At 46.5% G+C, this 21,399-nt stretch overlaps 1 protein-coding gene across 1 annotated transcript; it reads right to left on the bottom strand.

Annotated features, from left to right (window-relative positions):
• Nucleotides 1-785: 785 nt before the first annotated feature.
• Nucleotides 786-4,576, bottom strand: Ripk3 (receptor interacting serine/threonine kinase 3). Its single transcript, XM_052734284.1, has 10 exons — nt 4,426-4,576; nt 4,063-4,203; nt 3,644-3,953; nt 3,093-3,244; nt 2,925-2,971; nt 2,567-2,734; nt 2,393-2,460; nt 1,839-2,183; nt 1,659-1,719; nt 786-1,151 (listed from the first exon to the last, which is right to left on the bottom strand). Exons 1-10 carry the CDS (start codon nt 4,443-4,445, stop codon nt 1,021-1,023), a joined length of 1,443 nt encoding a protein of 480 aa, XP_052590244.1. The 5' UTR covers nt 4,446-4,576; the 3' UTR covers nt 786-1,020.
• Between the last annotated feature and the right edge of the window lie 16,823 nt (nt 4,577-21,399).

Below are 21,399 nucleotides of genomic sequence, written 5' to 3'. Positions count from 1 at the left end.
CACCACCTCCCCTCTTCCTTCAATGAAGAGCAGGTGGGCTGTGGGAGAAACACGAGGTGATGGGGAGGACCGAGAGGGATGTATCAAGATAAAGACACAGTATGTGGAAATGGAGAGGCTGGGAAGGCTGGAAGTGATGCCTGGGAGATCGCTGGGAGGAGGGCTGTCCTGATACCAGCTGGGGCTGGGGTGCGGGTGAGGACAGGTGTGGCATTTCCCTTCCACGTTTGGTCCCCCAGGTGTGGCCAAGTGTGAACTATCCAAACTCCAGCCATCTCTAGCTCCTTGGGTTGGTGCTTCTCTTTGCTGGACATAGTTACCAACTTTTGGACGCAGAGAATCAAAAATACTCCCATGCCTAGAACGCAAAGTGCATGAAGTCTGTGCCGTGGGAGGATGGATGGTCTAGAGAGCGTGGGGCACCTTTGAATTTCTCGAGACACCCTCCTTTGCCAGGACCCCAAAGCCCAGTGCTCAAAATCAAGGAGAAATGGGGAGTGGCGAGGCCACACTTCTATCCTGTCAGGTCAGGCTTAGGGTGGCGTCAGTCCGGAGCGCTGGAGGAAGGGCTCCACCCTGTGATTGGAGTACCAGAGAGCCAAGGCTCTGCTATCCCTTCCTGCCACCAGCTGGACCCTGACCTTATATGCCGAGAGGTTGCCCATAACTAGTCCCCAGGGCCCCTCTTCCTGCCTCCGCCAGGCGGCAGCACCATCTCCTTCTTCCGGGTAGCCAGCTCCTCCTGGCTCTCCATCCCTGCTCCCTGATTGACACCTCAGACTCACTCACAATTAACATTGTATTTATTGACTTTTGGGACATAGGTCAAAAGTCAGTTTGGGTGTAGGACTTAATGCTCTCAAAGAGTATTGTGGACCACAGGAAGTGGCGATGGTTGTCTTAGCCATTCCAGGTGGCTTACAAAGTGCTTTAATTTCCATTATAATTTTATAATAATGGCTGGTTGCATTACGGGCTCCAGGCTCTTGAGGTACTTTCTGAAATCTAATTGTGGAGGGGCTACCAGCCCCTACCCCTGCCGCACTGTGCTGGGCCCTTCTTGGGCAAAGCAGTTCTTGGTGGTACTGCCATGTAGTTATTGTTTCCAATCTGCACTCCAGAACAGTTGGTGATGGTAACAGACGGTGGCCCTTTAAGAGAAAAGGAGGTGGGAGGGCTCAGTGGTTAGAAAGATGAGTTTAACAAGCAGTTTGGGGAGAGGGGCAGCGGCACCTTGTGTTCACCCTGGGGAGTGCAAATGCAGGGTCTTAGCCGGCTAGTGACTGTGGAGCTGTACCTCTCGAGTTGGTCTTATAGAAGAAGCTCAGGAGGAACAGTGCCTGTTCTTTGGGTGTCTTCGATGGAAGACCCTCTGAACTGCCTTAGCAATAAGGGAACTGTGAAGGGTCATGGTTCTGGTGCTGGGGAGAGTCAGCAGATCCTGGGGCAAATCCAGGCTTTGTTATGTGACCTCAGTGGGATCCTCACTTAGTGGGTGTCCAGTTCCTCATGTATTAAATGACAAAGATTGGGTTGGATGATCTTCCCGCTCCCCCGCCCCGCCCCGGAGGTAACTCGATTCTATATAAAGGTGTTGAGGAAGAAGGTGATGGAAACGTTGAGCAGGGGGAGAGCAATGGAGGGTGAAGAATGGGTACCTGCTGCTGCATTTGGCCCTGGGACCCAGGAGGTCCAGGTGGTGCGATGTCTTTGATCTCCCTGCAAACAGCACAGAGTTCTCAGGCTTTCTATTCAAGAAGCACATCAATCACTGTGTACCCCTCAACCCTAAGTTTTCCTTGGTAAGGGGGCATACCCTAGTCTTGCCAATGTCTCACCTGATTCCTTTGGGGGTGAGGACCTGGAGTCTCAGTAAAGTTTGGGCTGTGTGTTGGGCCTCTGGAGGGTAAAGTATGTGGAATGTGGGGAGTTCCAGCCACCGTATCTGAAGATGTCACTGCCGTTGTGGCATGCCCAGTCGGTTCTGCCCGTGCTCCTCTCCTTTCAGCAAGGCTTATGCCTTTCTCAGGAACTGGTCTGACACCCGGCTCCAGATGCAGGTGGTCCAACATTTCAGAAATCGTGGCTTCCCCAGGGCCGTCCATTTCTGCAGCTCTCTGGCCTGGCTCTAGGGCAGACAACTTGCTGTCGCTGTTTCTGTGCTGGGACAGAAATTGCTTTACCTGCACAGAGAGGAGTTAGGGGAGCAGAGTCAGGGAATATTTTCTTGGTCTCTAATCTGTTACCTGGAGACTCAGGGGTAGACTGCGTGGGCAGGAATGATGGTCAAGGATTAAAGAATGGTGGCCAGTGAAGATACATTGGATGGTCAAGGGAGCCACGTGCCATCCCTGAATAGCTCCTGGATGGGAAGACGGTTTTGGAAACTAACCTCAGAGACAGCATCATCTACCTTGCCCTGTACCAGGATGTAGGTTTTATTGGTTTTTGGTCGGCAATCTGAAAGGCAATGGAGTGAGTTGTATGTGAGCAGAACTTTCCTGGGGGAAAGCTTCCTGAGGAAGACCCAAGTCTATCCTAGTTGCTAGAAAAATAGCCATCTCACCCTGGAAGGATGGCCTGTCCTTGGGCTCAGAACGCCAGCAGCGCACCATTAACTCCTTCAGTACTTCCAAGCCAGGAGTCTCAGGGCTGGATGGAGGCAGCTCTGACAATGGGGGTCGATTCTGCCTTTCACAGACTGCGCCATGAACTAGGGATGTATGGTCTACCACTGGAGTGGGGGGAGAGCGATAGCAAAAGGAATTCATGATGGGAGGAGACAGATCGTGGACAGAGGCAGCAGCGAGTGTCATCCAAGGAAGGGGTGAGGCGGGAAGAGGGCAGTCTCAGTAGGGAAGGGTGGAAGGGCTCAGGGTTTTAGGGCACCTAGGGTAAGAGTCTCAGAGTCCGTATAGTCTTACACTCGGCTTCTCTTCCAGTCAGTACGGCCCACATGAGGATCCCGAAGCTGCACAGACACAAAGTGGAGGCTTAGCTGGCCCCTGGCAAGACCACTTTCCCATATCACATCCTTGAAAAGGGCGCAAATAAGCGTAGACATTTGGGATGTTTGGGGGTGGATAGCTTACCTGTAGATGTCACTGGCCGGGGACGCCTTCTGGTTGACATCAACCAATAGCTCTGGGGCCAAGTAAGCTAGGGTACCCCCTGGATCCCTGGACCTGGACCCTGACCCTGACTGTGACCCTCCCTGAAATGTGGACAGGCCAAAATCTGCTATCTGTAAAGGAAAGGAAGAGGGAGGTATCGGGTGAAGCAGGCCAGAAATTCTCCAGAATTTTCCCTCTGTCTCCTCCAGCAGATGCAGCCTCAGCTTTTTGAAGATGGAGGACCAGAGGGAAAGGTAGAGTCAATGAGACCTCGGGGAAGAGATCTAAGTTGCTGATGGGCAGGCCTGGGTCTAGGTATGTCAGAGTTTCTGGGATAAGTCAGCCTGGGTCCATGGGGGCTTTGTGGAATAGGCCTGTGGAACTGACCCAGGTGGGTAAGGAGGGCCTTTGTCCCTGGTATGGCTAGAGATAAAATTCCTAGTTGACCTGGGTAGTCTTGTATTCAGAGGGACAGACCGAGGGTATTCAACATGGTTCCCAAACTTGCACTAGGGTATAGATGGGCTGACCTTGGCGTGGAGCTCAGGGTCCAGCAGGACATTGGAGGGTTTGAGGTCCCGGTGCAGGAGCACTGGGTCCAAGCTGTGCAGGTAACACATCCCCAGCACCACTTGGTGCAGCAGGCGGCAGAGGAGCGGCCAGGGCCGAGGGCACGTGGGCTGCAGCAGCCCTGCGAGGGAGCCGTTCTCCATGAATCTTGTCACCAGAGCCGGCCCAGACACGTAGTCCCACTCGAGGTTCTCGGTGACCCCCAGCAGGAGCAGCACGTGCTGGTTACGCAGTTTCGCCATAGCTTTCACCTCCCTGGATATCGCCTCCCTACACTCCGAAAAGGGAGCCGCAGTTGGGACGGACCCTGGAGAAACTCTCCTCTCCCCGCCCCTTCGGGCCCCTCGATCAGATCTTGCCTAGAGCTGGGGTCACTCACGAGTTCACGATCTTGACTGCCACATCGTAGCCCCATGTTCTGTGTTGTGCCCGGAACACTGCACCGAACCCGCCTTTGCCCACAAACTTCGGGTTCTTCAGTTCATCACAGGGCACGAGAGAGGCCGAGGCACCAGAGGGCCTGAGAGAAGGTTCTCGTCCAGTAGGGGGCCCACCCCCACGTCAGCGCATCCTGTCTCCCAAGCTCCGCGACTGCGCGTGGGCAGCGTGTCAGCCTCCCCCCGCGGGCCACCTGGCCCCCCAGCTTAGTCCCCTGCCTCGGCTAAGGCGTCCTCAGTCTGTCCCGGGGTATCCTGTGTGGGTGTGCGGGAGACTGAGGATCCATCACTCACGCCCCACTCACCATAACTTGCCAGAAGACATCAGGAGCTAGCGGCTGCCTGGAGTTAGGTGCAGAGAAAGAGCGGGAACGCTGCCGCCTACGGCTGGGGGTTTGGGCCGAGAGGAAGAAAGACAGGACCGAGAGGAAGACAGGACCCGCGAAGAGAGTGATCTGTTGGTCAAGGCGCGGAGGGCCAGGCCCCGAATTCCGCTTCCCAGGTCGCTCTCCCTACTTTGAATGAGTGACTGAACAACTTCCTTCTTAAAGGCAAAGGGCACTTCAGCGGTCCCGCCCGCCCGCTGGGGTGGGGCAACTGAAAACCTGGGGCTGTTCATTGCTGGGCACCTGCCTTGAACTGCTTCCACCTTAGGAATCACTGGGCACTGGGTGTGCCACAAAAAGAGACCTCACCATCCAGGGAGGCACAATCGGCTCCCCACCACAGCCCAGTCTCTCTTGGAACTCTTGTGTTCCAGCAACCGTATTGGGCAGAAGGGAGGATGGGCGTTTTATGGTCTTAGACTCAACTCTCCTAAGATCATGCGTAAAGCTTCAAATAAGGCTTGCCTTGGGCCAGGTACACATACAGATCAACCTTATTTACCTATCTATAGACAAGGAAACCCAAGCATTTACAGTTTAAGTACCTTGGCCAAGTAGGTATGGAAATCGCTTAGAACCTGGTTCTACTCCACCAAGCTAGCCCACATTTATTTATTTATTTAAATTTTTTTTTTTTTTTTTTTTTTTTATCGAGACACGGTCTCTCTGTGTGACCCTGGCTGGTCTAGAACTTGCTATATAGACCAGGCTGACCTCAGATTTACAGAGAGCCATCTGCCTCTGCCTCTAGAGTAAGTGCTGGGATTAAAGGTGTGTGCGACCATGTTTGGCTTGCTTATTCATTTTTAAAATGTATTTATGTGTGTGCACGTCCATGTATGTGGGGGTGGAGTGCATGTAACGGTGTGCGTGCGTATATAGGACAGAGGACAACCTCAGGTGTTTGGCCTCATCTTCCACCTTGTTTGAGATGTTCTCTGCTGTGTGCACAATGCTAGCTAGCCTGCGGATGTCCCAGGATTCTCCTGTCTCTGCCTTTTCATCTTACTGTAGGAATACTGGGATGACAGACACGGGGGGGGGGGGGGGGGGGGGGGGCACTGTCCCCAATTTCTCTTGCGTTGTGGGGATTTGAACTCAGGTCCTCATGCTTGCATGAGGAGAGTTTTAACCACTAAGCTGCCCTCCCCCTAAGCTCAAACTAGCTTATTTTCTTTTACAAATGCCTCTGGGCTGTATAAGTCCGCCTGTGGTGCAGGAGGCTGGGGAAGGTGTGACACATGCAGCCATGCACTGAAGGGCCCCCCTCTCTGAATTCTTGCTCACATCATTATTCACAGCTGTTCTTGACATTGGTAGGGACTTGTCTGCTCTGTGAACTGCTCTGTGGAGCTGGAAGGCTCTAGATCTCTCCCAGGGCACCGCAATCAGGCCGGGTGTGCTGGCCCCTGCTGTAGGGCTACTGCCATTATGGTGTCCATAGATAGGATCACCTTAGGGCTTCCCACTCTTTCCCTCGAATGTACCGCCTGTATGCAAATACTCCAATTCATGGTCCTGACAAGCATATGCTCTGGATGAAGGCTTTTCAGGACTCTGGATTGTCAGAGTGTTGACTAACAGGAATGGTGGTGTACGTTTTTAATCCCCACATTCAGAAGGCAGAAGCAGGCGGACCTCTAGGACCAGCCTGGTGTACATAAGGAGTTCCAGGCCTGCCAAGGCTACATAGCAAAACCTTGTCTCAAAATAAATAAGCAAAAAAGAATCTTAGGTAGGGGCTGGAGAGATGGCTCATCAGGTAAGAGTAGTGGTTGCTCTTCTCAGTACCCACATGGTGGCACACAACTGTATTTAACACCAGTTCCAGGGGATCTGACATCCTCTTGTGTTCTCTGTGGGCACCAGGCATGTATGTGGTTACAGACATACATGCAGACAAAATACTCATACACATAATATTAAATTTAAAAAGGAATTTAAAGTAGAAAAAAGATGCCTGTATTTTATCACTCCATGGCACGATTATGGCCGGAGGCTGAAAAAACTGGGTAGTCAGCCCTACCATTCAGTCTCTTACAGGAAGATCTAATCCCAAGCTAACACTTGGAACAATTTCATAGTTATTCCCCATTCCTTCCCCTCAGGCCCCATAAACCACCACGTTTTTTCTCTCTCTGTAAATCCGAACACTTCAGGTGCCTCATAAAGAGGAACAATATGCCATTTGTCTGTGAGACGGCTGGGTGACTTCATTCAGCACAGTACCTTCAAGGTTCATTATGTTATGGGCTGTTTCAGAATTTTATTAAGGTTAAATAATATTGGTAAAGTCTGAAAATATTCCAGCATGCTGTATACCACACTTTTATATCCACTCATCCATTCTGGACACTGGGCAGTTTTCTCCTGTTGGAACTATGCGTGATGGTGCTGTGAATGCTATTGTACCTGTTTGAATTCCGATTCCGGTCCTTTCAGGCATATGCCTAGAGGTGGAAGCCCTCCTGGCAGATGCTGTTTGGAATGAAAGAGCTGCCCCTCTCATCAACGTGAGTTTTAGTAAGATGCTCACAGGTTTGGGTTGAATACGCTGGAAAACTTCCTCTTCTTGCTGCATCTCAGAATTTGCAAAATCTTAGTTTGCATCTGTTAGGAATTTCTTAGTCTGTTGGAGATGAAGTCTGCTTTCACTATTTTCACTCCTTGAAAAAATAGATTTGCAGGATATACGATTCCGTGCTTACGTTTTTATGTTCCAGTGTGATTCCAAGTTTATGTATGCTAAGCCTCCTTGCTCCTTACACTTGTCTACAGCTTTGCCTGTCTGCTGGATTAAAGGAGACTTTTCCAGGGGCCCGATTTCTTTAGTTGTGTCTGTTTAACCTGGCTCTGCAATTTTTATAGTTACACAAATTTTTGACTGATGTTCCCCCCACCCCACCCCAAATCTATCTGAGAATTAAAAAAATTTTTTTCTTGTTTTTATTTTTATTTTTTTTAAAAACCCTCTAGTGATGAATGGTAATAATAGCAACAATGTGAATGTATTCAGTGCCACTGACCTGTATATTTTAAATGCTTAAAATGACACATTTTATGCTACATATATTTTACAACTAAAAAGGATCTGATAAAGATAAACTTTCATGTATCAGAAAGGAGATTCAGGGGCTGGGGAATGTAGCCCAGTTGGCGGAATGCTGGCCTATCGTGCTATAATCCCCGCACTGGATCCCCAGCACATGTATAAACCAGGAGTGGTGGTGCACAGCTATGATCCCATAGTCATGCATTCTGGAGATTGTGGAAGGAGGGTCAGAAGTTCGAGGTTACTTTTAGCTACATAGTGAATTTAAGAGCGACCTGGGCTACATGAGACCTTGCTTCAAAAAAAAAAAAAAATGAGAGAGAGAGAGAGAGAAGGGTATATGAAGATATATTAATAAATATTTAACTATTTGTATTAATAAGCATTTAGCTATGTGTAGGCATTAAATTTTACTGGGGGGAGCCAGGCATGGTGGCACACACCTTCAATTCCAGCATTCCGGAGGCAGAGGCAGGCAGATCTCTGTGAGTTCAAGGCCAGTCTGGTCTACAGAGCAAGTTCTGAGACCAAAGCTATGTAGGGAGATCCTGTCTCAAATGAGAGAGAGAGAGAGAGAGAGAGAGAGAGAGAGAGAGAGAGAGAGAGAGAGAGAGAGAGACAGAGAGAGAGAGAGAGACAGGAAGGAGAAGAAAAGAAAGCTAGGCAATGGTGGCACATGCCTTTAATCCCAGCACTTGGGACCTCTGTGAGTTCAAGGCCAGCCTGGTCTACAAATTGAGTTCCAGGACAGCCAGGACTGTTACACAAAGAAACAAAACAAAACAATTTTTCTTTTTACTGGAGGAAAAAAGAAACACATAAATCTGGGAATGGTAACATGTGCCTATTATCATAACACTTTGCAGGTCCAGGCAGGAAGATGAGGAATTCAAGGTCATCTTCTTGATAACTCCCAAATTCAAGGCCAGATTGAGATACTAGAGTGAGAGAGAAGCCGGGTGGTGGTGGCACAGGCCTTTAATCCCAGCACTCGGGAGGCAGAGGCAGGCAGATCTCTTGTGAATTCCAGGCCAGCCTGGGCTACAGAGTTAGTTCCAGGATAGGCACCAAAACTACACAGAGAAACCCTGTCTCGAAAAATCAAGAAACACACACACACACACACACACACACACACACACACACACACACACCCCTAAAAAAACAAAACAAAACAAAACAAAACAAAACAAAACAAACAAAAAAGCACCACCACCACCAACAACAACAACAAAAAAACCAGAGTGAGAGAGAGCCTGTCTCAAAAAATAGAACATAAAAGAAAAGAAACCTGTTTAGAAAAATATCATTTGGGCTGGAGAGATGGCTCAGAGGTTAAGAGCACTGGCTGCTCTTCCAGAGGTCCTGAGTTCAATTCACAGCAACCACATGGTGGCTCGCAACCATCTGTAATGAGATCTGGCGCCCTCTTCTGGTGTGCAAGCATACACACAGAACACTGTATACATAATAAATAAAACCCTTAAAAAAAGAAAAGTATCTGAATGAGAGACAGATATGTTGGCCTGTAAGAAGGAACCAAACTGAAGCCATTTTGAATAAAACTTCCATCCTGAGCGGGGGTTAAATAAAGTTTAAGTTCCCCAGACCTCCCCAGACCCCCTGGATAACACTGACATCCTGGTGGGCAGGATGAGACTTGAAGGGTGGACAAGCCACCCTATCACGCCTGAATGAACCAGCCAACGAGAACAAGGTAAGAGCATCACAGAACAATGTTCCTAGGAAAGTCTCTATTCCTGGATCCTGATTGCTGGAAAATGAAACTTTAACTTGGCACAGATGTTTGTGGGCTTTCTGCTTAAATATTTGCTGAAATGAACATTTGGGGATGCAGTCAGCTCCCAACTCTGCACTGCTGTCTCTGGCTGGTCAGTTTTGGCTGTCTTTTTTTTTTTTTTTGGTGCCTGTCCTGGATCTCGCTCTGTAGACCAGGCTGGCCTCAAACTCACAGAGATCCACCTGCCTCTGCCTCCCCAGTGGTGGGATTAAAGGCGTGTGCCACCGCTGCCCACTTTTCCTGTCCTTTTGATAAAGGTCTTGTTTGGCACTGGCTTTTCTGTGTTTGGGTTGTTTGGGATCTTTTTGGACCCTACAACAGGCCTAGCACTAGTGAGGCTGGGAAGAAGGATGGTGAATTTGAGGCTAGCCTGGTGTATGAAATAAGATTCTGTCTCAAGTAAACAAACAGAACTGAATGATGCTCAAAGGAGCTGTTCCTGAATGGGGGTATACAGGTGGCTCACAGACCATTTTTATTTCCTTGTATTTTATGGTTTGTTGTTCATTTGTTTTTTTGAGACAGGGTTTCTCTTCATACCCCTGGCTGTCCTGGAACTTTCTATGCAGACCAGGCTGGCCTTGAACTCACAGAGATCCACCTGCCTCTGACTCCTGAGTGCTGGGATTAAAGGTGTGCGTCGCCTCCTGCCTTTTTTTTTTTTTTTTTTTAAGATTTATTTAGAAGAGTCTAGAAGAGCCAGGCAGTGGTGGCGCACGCCTTTAATCCCAGCACTCAGGAGGCAGAGCCAGGTGGATCTCTGTGAGTTCGAGGCCAGCCTGAGCTACAGAGTGAGATCCAGGACAGGCACCAAAACTACACAGAGAAACTCTGTCTCAAAAAAACCAAAACCAAAACCAAAACAACAACAACAACAACAACAAACAAAACAAAACAAAAAACAAAAACAAAATGAAAAAGAAAAAAGAAAGAAAAGAAAAAGAAGAAGAGGCTAGAAGAAGGTGTCAGATCCCCTGGAACTGGAGTTACAGGCTGTTGTGGGTCACTCGACTTATTTGTTGGGAACCAATCTCTGGTCCTCTGGAAGAGCAGCAAGTACCCTTAACTACTGAGTCATCTCCCCAGGCCCCTGTATTCTTATTTAAATCTTCACTTTCTAATTTATCTGAGATGAATCCACAGAATGTGCACAGTGACACTGAATTACAGCCTCCTGTTTTCCCTGGGGACGTTGTCGGGAAGCCGCTTCCCTCTCCTCCCTGTGCCAATCTAACCCAGAAACCCTTTGCTGTTCAAATTTGGACCTAACTGAAATTACTAGGTCCTGGAGTTTGTCTATGGTCAGATTCTGATAGAGATAAACTTGGTGGTGGTGGTGGTGGTGGTGGTGGTGGTGTGTGTGTGTGTGTGTATGACAGAGAGAAAGAGAGAGAGAGAGAGAGAGAGAGAGAGAGAGAGAGAGAGAGAGAGAGAGAGAGAGAGAGAGAGAGATTCCAGTCCTGGAGGATGTTGTGAGCCAACAAGGAAGTTCACACAGCAAATTTACTTTCAGTCTTCCTTTCTGCCCAGGCACCATTACATCACCATCACCAACAGCGATAAGTACTGGCCTTTTTTATAGTTGATAGTTCGTAAAGTGCTGTCACAGCAAATGCCCACAGATAGGAGGTCGGACATACTGCAGATGAAGAAAGAAGAAACCCCCCAACGTTTTTTCTCTTGGTCTGGATGTAAACAGAGTGTCAAGAAGCCCCTTTCATGGGGTCAGTGACAGTGCAGGTCCCTCTGATAGGCCAAAGACTGTTTCAGCTCAGGGTTCCTTCCTCATTGCCTTAACTGCTGGGAAACATACCCTCACCAGAAAGGGAGAAATACCTCTGGGAGAAAAGAAAAAACAAAAAACCTCAAAAAACAACAAAATCTGTCACTTTGGGGAACTGGGCTGCACTTGGAGAAGTCACAAGACAAATCCCAGAGTTTAGGCAGAAAAGAACTATGGGGTAAGTTTCTGCCTGGAAGGAGATCTCACCCGCTACCGCCTCTGCGTCTCCCTTCTCTCGGGCTGCTTTTCTTTAGAAGCCCCTCCAGTGCCGAAGGAAGGTCTTCTGCAGGATTCCGTGCACGCCAGAGCCCCCTCTTGTTTTTTTGTCATATCTGAGATGTGGTCACAAAGAACTGGATTATGTGCCACCTATGCTACCCGTCTCAGTGAAGTAAATCCCCCTGTCTCACCTGTTTCCTCACAGAAAGGAGTGTTGGATTGTGTACCAATGAATCCTACTCACTAATCCTAAGTCCCTTATCTGAACCCTTAAGGCAAGGGTACCCGGGAAGGGAACTTACTTCAATTCTTTATTAGTGTGGAGAGGCTAAAAGGATTTGGGTGGGTGCTGGGGAAACAGCTCAGTAGTTAGGAGCACTGACTGCTCTTGCAGAGGACCTCAGTTTGATTCCCAGCACCCATGTGGAAGCTGTCAACTGCTTATACTTGCAGTTCCAGGATCCAACCCCTTCCTCCAGCCTCCTGTGGGCACCGGGGGACGTGCTGCACACGCATACACATAGCCAAACACTTGTTCGTCTAAAGTCAAAACAAAACAAATCTTAAAAACAGTTTGAGCAGCCGTGACTGCTGTGTCTGCATAAGTACTTGTAATATACCGGCGGCTTACCCCCTTCTGCTTGCTTCCTGTGTTCAGCTACTGGCAAAGACCTGATTTCTGTGTTTTTCTGACCACTCTCATCCCAGTGGGTCAGGCCATTGCTCCTCGTGGACTCCCAGCTTGGTGTGCTGCGTTATTTCTGTTCTTTTTCCTTTCTTTTCTTCCATTCCTCCCTCCTTCCCTTTTTCCTTCCCTCCTTCCTTCCTTCCTTCCTTCCTTCCTTCCTTCCTTCCTTCCTTCCTTCCCTCCCTCCCTCCCTCCCTCCCTCCCTCCCTCCCTCCCTCCTTCCTTTCTCTCTCTCTCTCTCTCTCTCTCTCTCTCTCTCTCTCTCTTTTTTTGAGAAAGAGTTTCTCTGTATTGGCTGTCTGCCCTGGAACTATTTCTGTACCAGGCTGGTCTCAAACTCAGAGATCCACCTTCCTCTGCCTCCTGAGTGCGGGGATTAAAGGCATACATTATTTCTTAAAGGGAATGAGCCTAGGATATATGTGGAGGATCCATGTAAGAGATAAAGGTAGGGGCTGGGTGGTAGTGGTGCACACCTTTAATCCCAGCACTCGGGAGGCAGAGCCAGGAGGATCTCTGTGAGTTGGAGGCCAGCCTGGTCTACAGAGCAAGTTCCAGGACAGGCACCAAAACTACACAGAGAAAACCTGTTTTGAAAAACTGAAAGAGCGAGAGAGAGAGAGAGAGAGAGAGAGAGAGAGAGACAGAGACAGAGACAGAGACAGAGACAGAGACAGAGACAGAGACAGAGACAGAGAGCAGTAGGGAAAAAGAAGTTTTGGAAAGTGCATTTATTCATTTGGGGGCAGGGCTGGCCTGGAACTAACTTACTGTGTAGATCAGGCTGGTGACAGTACACTTTAAAACACACACACACACACACACACACACACACACACACACACACACACACACACACTCACACACAAAGAGGAAATGGAGTATTGTCTAGTGGTCAAGGTATGAACTCTGGAGTTAGGCAGCCGGGAATCAAATTCTGCTTTGTTAATTACTAGCTCTTTAATCAATCTCTCTGTGTTTTGGCTAATTATAGTACCTCCTGGGCAGAATGAAGCAAGGTTCACAACACCCGCTCAGTAAGTGGTGATCATCACTACAATACACATTACTGAATTTCCAGTGTGAGGTGCATCTAGATTCAAATCTCCTTGTAGAACAGAGAAACTGATTTAACAACTACTCCAGATGGTTAGCTCTTCCTTCTGACAAGTTTCCAGCTCCACCCTTTCCTCTCAGTACCCCTTAATGACTCACTCTCCAGATACTCTCTCCTTTCTCCCAGGCATCTGTCCTGAGGGAGCTACTAAGGAAGTTGGTGTTCTAGGGCTTGCCATCTTAATCGAGAGAGGGCCTGGTCACTGCTGAAAGTCATGTGACGTTTGTCTGTCTGGCACAAGGGTACTCATCTTGGTTAAAACCTGTGGTATTGCTGACCAGAGGATGGACTCTGTGCCTGAGGCAGCCACTCAGGGGTGTGGTGGGACTGTTGCTGGTCCTGACAAAGCTTCCCGTAAGAGGCCCATCTCTGCATCTCCCCAGCAGCTGATAGTGTGGGGAGAAGAGCAGAGACTAGGCTCTCTGAGGGTGGCTTTCAGCTTCCTGTTCCTCCTGAGGTTTGTGGGACAGGACTTCCGATGGTCTCTGGTGGACCGACTCCTGGTCAGTAGCAAACAACACGTGCATTTTGGCATCCTCTCCTTCCTGAGTTCCTCCTCTCTTCCTCCAGAAACAGGACACCCCCTCCCTACAAAGGCTCCAATCTAGGTCTTAGGCCCTGTTTTCAGAGGAACACAATCCAAGAGCCACCTTCTCCCCCGCTTCCTCTTCATTGTTTTCTCATGAATGTCCCTGTGACCAGGGTTGCTATCTGCAAGGAAAAAGGAAAAGAGAAAGAGAAAGTAAACAGAGCAAAGTCCAACCACCGCAGAGCTGGGGCCTGAAGTCCTCTGGCATCTGGGGTGCGTGACTCTCATTTGTCATTACATGAGCTTGTCAGGTAGGATAGTATTTGCCCCATTTAAAAAACTTATTTATTTTTCATGTGCAAGGGTGTTTTGCCTATAACATATGTCTGTGCACATGTGTGGGAGTGGGCTTTGGAGTCCTGGGGACAGACAGTTGTTAGCTACCCTGTGGGTGCTGGGAATTGAACCCATACTCTCTGGAAGAACAGCTAGCGCTCTTAATGCTGAGCCATGTCTCCAGCCCATATGAGCCCCATTTTAAGGAAGCTGGGCATGGCACTGTACACCTGTAAACCCTGTGCTTGGGAGGTTTAGACAAGTGGATCACTGTGAGTGTCAGCTTGAGCTACACAGTGAGCTCCAGGCCAGCCTAGTCTACATTGGAAGATCTTGTCAGAGAGGTGGGGTGGGTGAGAGAGAGTGGGTCGTGAGGTCAATAAGTAATCAGTCAAAGACTGTAGCTAGAGTTTTCTCCAGTCCTGCCTGGCCCACAGTCAGGACAAATCTCTCTCACCTGCCAGTCCCACAGCTGCTTAGACCCAACCGAGTAAACACACAGAGACTTACGTTGCTTGAACTGTTTGGCCTAATGGCTCAGGCTTCTTGCTATCTAGTTCTTATATCTTAAATTAACCCATATCTATTAGTCTATAAGTTGCCACGTGACTCGTGGCTTACCGGTACCTTACATCTCACTTGTCATGGCGGCAGCTGGCAGCATCTCTCTGACACAGCCTTCCACTTCCCAGAATTCTCCTCTCTCCTTGTCCTGCCTATACTTCCTGCCTGGCTACTGGCTAATCAGTGGTTTTTAATTAATTAATTAATTGTTTTTTTGAGACAGGGTTTCTTTGTGTAGCTTTGCGCCTTTCCTGGCTCTCGCTCTGTAGTCCAGGCTGGCTTCGAACTCACAAAGATCCGCCTGCCTCTGCCTCCCAAGTGCTGGGATGAAAGGCATGTGCCACCATTGCCCGGCGCAGTGTTTTATTTATTAACCAATCAGAGCAACACATTTAACATACAGAACATCCCACAGCAGAAGACCACCTGAAGACTGTGGCAGATGAGGACTTTAACCCCAAATCTGTGCTCTGTCCTTTTTGGGTGAGTTTCTTTGAGGAAACCTGAAGAGAGACCTTTCCTTAAGCATAGCTATTAAGTTTCTCTTGAGACAGTGCAGCTTTGCTGAACCAGAGCGTCTATCATTTGATGGGAGTTATGTTCGTACTGACATCAGCACCATAGCAAGAGAGCATATCCGTCACCCCAGAGTCTCCTCCTGTCCCTCCCGGCCCCTGTTCTGTCCCTCAGTGGCAGATTCCTGACGACCACAATCCGCTGGCTGCAGACCGGTTTTCAGTTTTTATTTTACGTAAATGGAACCACACAGCATGTGTCCTTTCTTGATCTCTTTCTCTCAATGTGATTATTATTCCTCCGTGTTATGTGTTCCAGCAGATCACACATCTGGTTATTCCTCCGTGTTATATGTACCAGCAGATCACACATCTGGATATTCCTCCGTGTTATGTGTCCCGGCAGATCACACATCTGATTGGCAATCTCGTTATTCCTGTTTCAACAGATCATACTTTGTTAGTAAGTAGCATTTCACTGCACAGGTACAAGATGTCTCTGTTTCTTTCATGCCTATGATTTTCCCTGTGGTGCCAAGGAATAAGACTGGAGGCCTTATGCGGACTTGGTGAGCGCTTTACCACTGAGCCACAACCCCAATGTGGCAATCGCTCTCAGCTGTGAATAACCAGCTAGGAATGGAATGACTCAGCCATACGGTAGGTAGATAGTTAACTTTTTGTGAAGCTGTCCAATGTCATAAGGATTGTAAATTGGAAGCCAGCCTGGATTACATAACAAACAAGAAAGAAAGATGAATCGGGTATAATGGCACACGCCTTTGGTCTTAAAGCTCCAGAGGCAGAGGTAGAAAGATTTCTGTGAGTTTGAGGCCAGTCTGATCTCCACACGAACTTCAGGGCAGCCAAGACCACATAGAGAGACCCTGTCACACAAAAAAAGCAATCAGGCAAACAAAGTGTGCTTATGTTTTACTTTTTGAGACTGGGTTTTACTATGCAGCCTCGGCTGGCCTGGAGTTCACTGTGTAGTGCAGACTGGCCCCAAACTCACAGAGATCCACCAGCCTCTGCCTCCTGAGTGCTGGGATTCAAGATGTACCCCATCACAGTGGGCTACTTTGTATTTTATTGGACTGCTTGCCATATTATTATTAAGGCTTCTGTTTGTTTGCTTGCTTGCTTTTTTGTTTTTAGTACTGGGAATTAACCCAGGGACGGAGCATGATAGGCAATCTCTCTACTTACCACTGAGCTGCGCCCTCAATACTGCTCTGTTTCTCTCTCTCTCTCTCTCCCTCTCTCTCTCTCTCTCTCTCTCTCTCTCTCTCTCTCTCTCTCCCTTTTATAAAAGGGCATTTCATTATTAAGTTTTAAAAGTCATTTATATATTCTACATTCAAGTCTTTTAAAGATATCAGTTAAAATACTTTCTTCTGCTGGATGTTGGCCGTGTATGCACAGAGTTCCAGGACAAGGCTATGCAGAGAAACCCTATCTTAAAAACCAACCAAACAAACAACAATAACCCCCCCACCACAAAACAAAACAAAACAAAACAAAAACCAGAAAGCAAGAATTTTCTTCCTATGACTTACCCTCGCTCCCCTTCCTTCCTTCCTCCCTCCCTCCCTCCCTCCCTCCCTTCCTTCCTTCCTTCCTTCCTCCCTCTTACTATGTATCCCAGGCTGGCCTGAAATGCACAATCCTTCTTTCTGCCTCAGCCTCACCAGCGCAATGATTACTAGAACTACCAAAATGTCTTTAGTTCAAAGGCAAGGTTTTTTTTTTTTTTTTTTTTTTTTTTTTTTTTCCAAACAGATCTCTTTACGTAGTCCCAGCTGTCTTGGAACTCTCTGTGTAGACCAGGCTGGCCTCGAACTCACAGAGATCCACCTGCTTCTGCCTCCTAAGATTAAAGGCATGCACCATTATGTTCAGTGTGAAGGGCAAAAGTTTTGCTTTTGATAAAATCCAATCCAACTTGTCTTTTCTTTTTTGGTAATGGATCACACTTTTGGTATGTACTTCATGGATTTTCTTTAAAAATTTCCTTTAGTTTTTAAAGAAGTCCATTTTGAAAGTGACGAGTGAATTCTTTGATAGAATTTCGAACAGGAAATTTATGTACTTTGGGTCAGGTTTTTTTTTTTTTTTGTGGAAGAGGATTCCCCACTCTGAGCCATAGTCACTGCTCTAGAATGGAGAAATAACTTGAGTGAGCACTGAGGGTACTTAAGTGCCTGCTGCGTTAGCCTGGAGATGTACCTTCCAGAGTTCTCTGTAGATGTAACCAACCGTCTTATTAAATAAGAAACACAGAACCAATGCAAAGAAGAAAGCCAAGAGGTCAGAGCTAAGAGCTAAAAACCTTACCCTTCCTCCGCGGTGGTCCTACCTCTCTGAAAGAGAGCTACTTCCTGTGTTTTTGTCTTTATAAAGACTTTCTGTTCTGCCTTCTCATTGGTTGTAAACCAACCACATGACTGCCTCATCACTGCCTGTCTGTATAGACCTCCATGTCTTCTATGGTTGGTATTGAGATTAAAGGCATGTGTATCCAATGCTGGCTGTATCCTTGAACACACAGAGATCTACCTAGCTCTGCCTACCAAGTGCTGGGATTAAAGGCGTGCACCACCACTGCCCAGCTTTCCTATGGCTTGCTAATAGCTCTGACCCCCGGGCAACTTTATTTATTAACATACAAATAACATTTTAGTACAAATAAAATATCACCATAGTTCTCTGCCAAAGCCTTGAAGGGTTTTCCCTTTTCCTTTTCAATATTGGAAACTGGAAAGGCTTAGATCTGTGCTGTTACAGGTCAGACCAAGGCAGTGGCTGCTTGGGGTAGGTACTGAAATGGAGACAGTGTGGCGGGGTAATCTTTTTGTACACTGTGAAGATGTGTCTTTGCTAAGGCACCTTCTGATTGGTTTAATAAAGAGCTGGCTGGCCAATAGCTAAGCAGGGAGAAGTTAGGCTTCCAGGGAAAGAGAGAAACTGGGGATGAATCTAGGCAAGCAAGAGATGCCAGTGAGACACTAAAGGAGTTGGACATGTGGTACCAAGGAGAGGTAACTGAACTATGTGTGAGAGCGCAGATTTATAAAAACAGGTTAATTTAAGTTATAAGAGTAATTGGAAACCAGATGGTGGTGGCGCACGCCTTTAATCCCAGCACTCGGGAGGCAGAGCCAGGCGGATCTCTGTGAGTTTGAGGCCAGCCTGGGCTACCGAGTGAGTTTCAGGACAGGCTCCAAAGCTACAGAGAAACTTTGTCTTGAAAAATCAAAACAACAACAACCAAAAAAAAAGAGAAAAAAAAAAAAGAGCTAGTTGAGGAAAAAACCTAAACTAAGGCAAAGCTTTCATAATTAATAAATCTCCGTATTTTTAATTTGTTAGCTGGAAGCCCAAAAGAACTCTTGCTACATTTGGTGCTCCATGTTTCCCACGTAAATTCACACAGGGCCTGAGAAAGGTGAAAAAAAAAAAACAAAACCAAAATCTGAACACAGAGTCAGACACGGCTTCCAGGTGACCTCGGTCTCTCAAGCAGGCTGGGCGCTTGCAGCGTACAGAGAGGCACAGCTTTAATACAGCTGAGCGTTTGAGGGGCCTGTGTGTTACTGGGGCAGGAGACTAGATAGAAACACTGGCTGCAGCTTGGACACATCAACTTCCCGGAGCTGGGATGGTTAGGCTGAGGGGGCAGAGCCAGCCGTCAGTGCCTTCTGCTAAAATAGCTGTGGTGGCTCATGATGTCAGAGAACAGAACAGGTGCTTAGTAAAGCCAGATCCAGACCGAAAAACACCTCTAAACAGGTACAGAATGCTTAAAAATGCTTAGGTGCTAAAGAAAAAAAATGGGTAGAGACAGTCATAAAAAATAGTTTAAAAAATAATAAAATTAAGTCTTTTAAAAAAGACTAAAGTAATATTAAAAATATAAACCACTTAAGAATGGGAAATACACATGGCATCTGGATCCTGTGTGGTGCTTTGCTGACTTTGAATTTTTTTTAATGCCAATGAACAAAAACAGCAGCTGATGAGAGACATTGGGTTGTAAAAAAACAAAACAAAACAAAACAAACAAAACAAACAACCTAATGAATTAAACCAGCCTATATATTTTAAGAATGTCTTAACTTTAAAATGGAAGTCAGAAAATGTGTTGCATTGGGTTATAACTTTGTTTCCACAGGAAACAAAAAGCTATGAATTTCTTCAAAATTAATAAAGATCTGATTTGACCAGGGGAAACTTCCTGAAAATCTTGGCTACAGACATGAAGCACAAACAAACAAACAAACAAACAAACAAGAAAAGCTACAAGACAGTTGACATATATGCTGATCCCTCTATATGGGAACAGTTCTGAGACCAAATGAGACGTGATAAACCTTGTTGATGTAGAAGTCAGAGTCCTCGTGACTTATTATTACATGCCATCCTTTCATATGGCATGGATGGGGATTTATATTACAGATTGGTTATGCAGTCCACACAGACTTATAAAGTTGACAGGTGTCTTTTACCTGCTCAAACATAGAACAGAGAATCATCATTAGCTGATTTGTACACACTGCACATTCCATACTTATGTTAATGCAGATAGATATATGTTACCTTTAAAAGTTTGTATGTTTTTTTTTTTTTCAAAAGGACCAGACACCAATGAAGACAAGTAGCCCAGGTGATCTGTTCTCCCAGAACGCCTCTTTTGCAGTTTCTCAAAATTCTTCATCTAAAACAACTTCAAAGCTGCTAGCTAAGATGGTCCAGCCTCACAGACTAAGCTAGCCAGAACTTCAGATAAGCCCTACACACTCCCATTACAGAGACTGGACAACAAATGATAGAGTTAGCTACCCAGGACTTGATCATATCTCAATTTTCTCAGAGTCTCCTAAAGATGCTGCCACCCTCAACAGGAAGCGGTCTAGAGAACCTGATGCTCACATTCTCAAGAGGTGTGGTGGGTGGGTTTTGGTCATTCAGTGGGTTATGAATGTTTGTCATCATTTAGCAGAGTTGGTTGCAAGTTGTTACCAGTAATGGTAAGGGAAGAAACTGAACAAGGGAGACTGGAGTCAAGGATCTCTTCCTGAAAAGAAAAAGAGGGGATATAGGAATGATAAGATAAAAGGGTAGATTATTGACTCTACTTTTCTCTCTCTTTTTTTTTTTGGAGCTGAGGATCTGACTCTACTTTTAAACTTAAAAGCAACTATTAATCTCAAATATTTTACATCAGTATGGTGTTTTTTTTTTTCTGAGATAGGGTTTCTATGTGTAGTTTTTTGGTGTCTGTCCTGTAGACCAGGCTGGCCTCAAGCTCACAGAGATCCATCTGGCTCTGCCTCTCGAGTGCTGGGATTAAAGGCATGCACTACCACCACCCAGCCATCAGTATGGGTTTTTATATATTGTATGTTTCTAATTTTGTTTAAGGTTTTGTACCTATGCAGCTCACTTAACAATATAATAAAGTTCTAGCCCTTGAAAGCTATTATTACAAACTGTTTAGGATAATTAAGAACTGCAGGTTAGTATTTAGTCATCTAACAATCAAACTTGTGGTCACATTAGGTATGTTTTCAAGGTTAAACAGATATATTTTAGATAGATAGATGGTCTTCAAACACTTCAGAGAGCTACAGAATATGGCATTTAAGATGTTTTGACATCTTTTCATGACAGAGACATGTCTGCTCCTTGGCAGTACCAACTTACTTCCAAAAAGGATGGTGGGCATCAAAGAACCTCCATATGGAGTTTGCTTTCCTTATGGCAAAGCTAGTCACTGGGCAAGAAACTGCCCTTGCCTTGACTGCTGACAGTATGCTGTCCAAATTGGACAGGTAGGACACAAAAGAAGGTGACTGGCAAACTTTGCCAAGACCAGGTAGGACAGTCCTTCAAAAATTCTTGCTTCACAGAAAAGTCTGTCAGGTATTCTAGGCCTATAGGCCAAAGATGGATGCCCCAATGTTGCAAAGGAACCTTGGGTAACTGTCCAGGCAGCCAGATGTCTCTGTCATTTCTATAGTTTTGGAAGTTATTTGCTCTGCACTTATTGTTTACTCAGGTAATATTATATCATTCTCGGGTCTTTGATGGAGTTGAAGACTAGATAGTTATAGTTACAGTTTTTCTTGTTACCAAATTCAGAGAAGAAACTCACAAAAGAGATGTAAAGTATATAAGATTGAGAGACATAGAAGCTTAAGTTGTTTGTCCAAAAAAATGTTTTAAGATCTAAAAAGATATTTTTAGGATAGTTATACAAGTTACCATAAAAAGTAGTTTAGGTATA

The sequence above is a fragment of the Peromyscus californicus genome, unplaced genomic scaffold (genome assembly GCF_007827085.1).
Source record: "Peromyscus californicus insignis strain IS unplaced genomic scaffold, ASM782708v3 Scaffold_12__1_contigs__length_115047231, whole genome shotgun sequence".
Classification (NCBI taxonomy): domain Eukaryota; kingdom Metazoa; phylum Chordata; class Mammalia; order Rodentia; family Cricetidae; genus Peromyscus; species Peromyscus californicus.
The sequence above is the reverse complement of the archived record's forward strand: the minus strand, read 5'-3'. Positions and strand labels throughout refer to the sequence as shown.

Coding starts and splice junctions, on each gene's coding strand:
- Ripk3 (XM_052734284.1), bottom strand. CDS start 4,445: ATGTCTTCTGGCAAGTTATG. Junction 1,720..1,838: donor CTCACCCCCAAAGGAATCAG/GTGAGACATTGG, acceptor TGCTGTTTGCAG/GGAGATCAAAGACATCGCAC. Junction 1,152..1,658: donor AGGGCCAAATGCAGCAGCAG/GTACCCATTCTT, acceptor TTTCTCTTAAAG/GGCCACCGTCTGTTACCATC.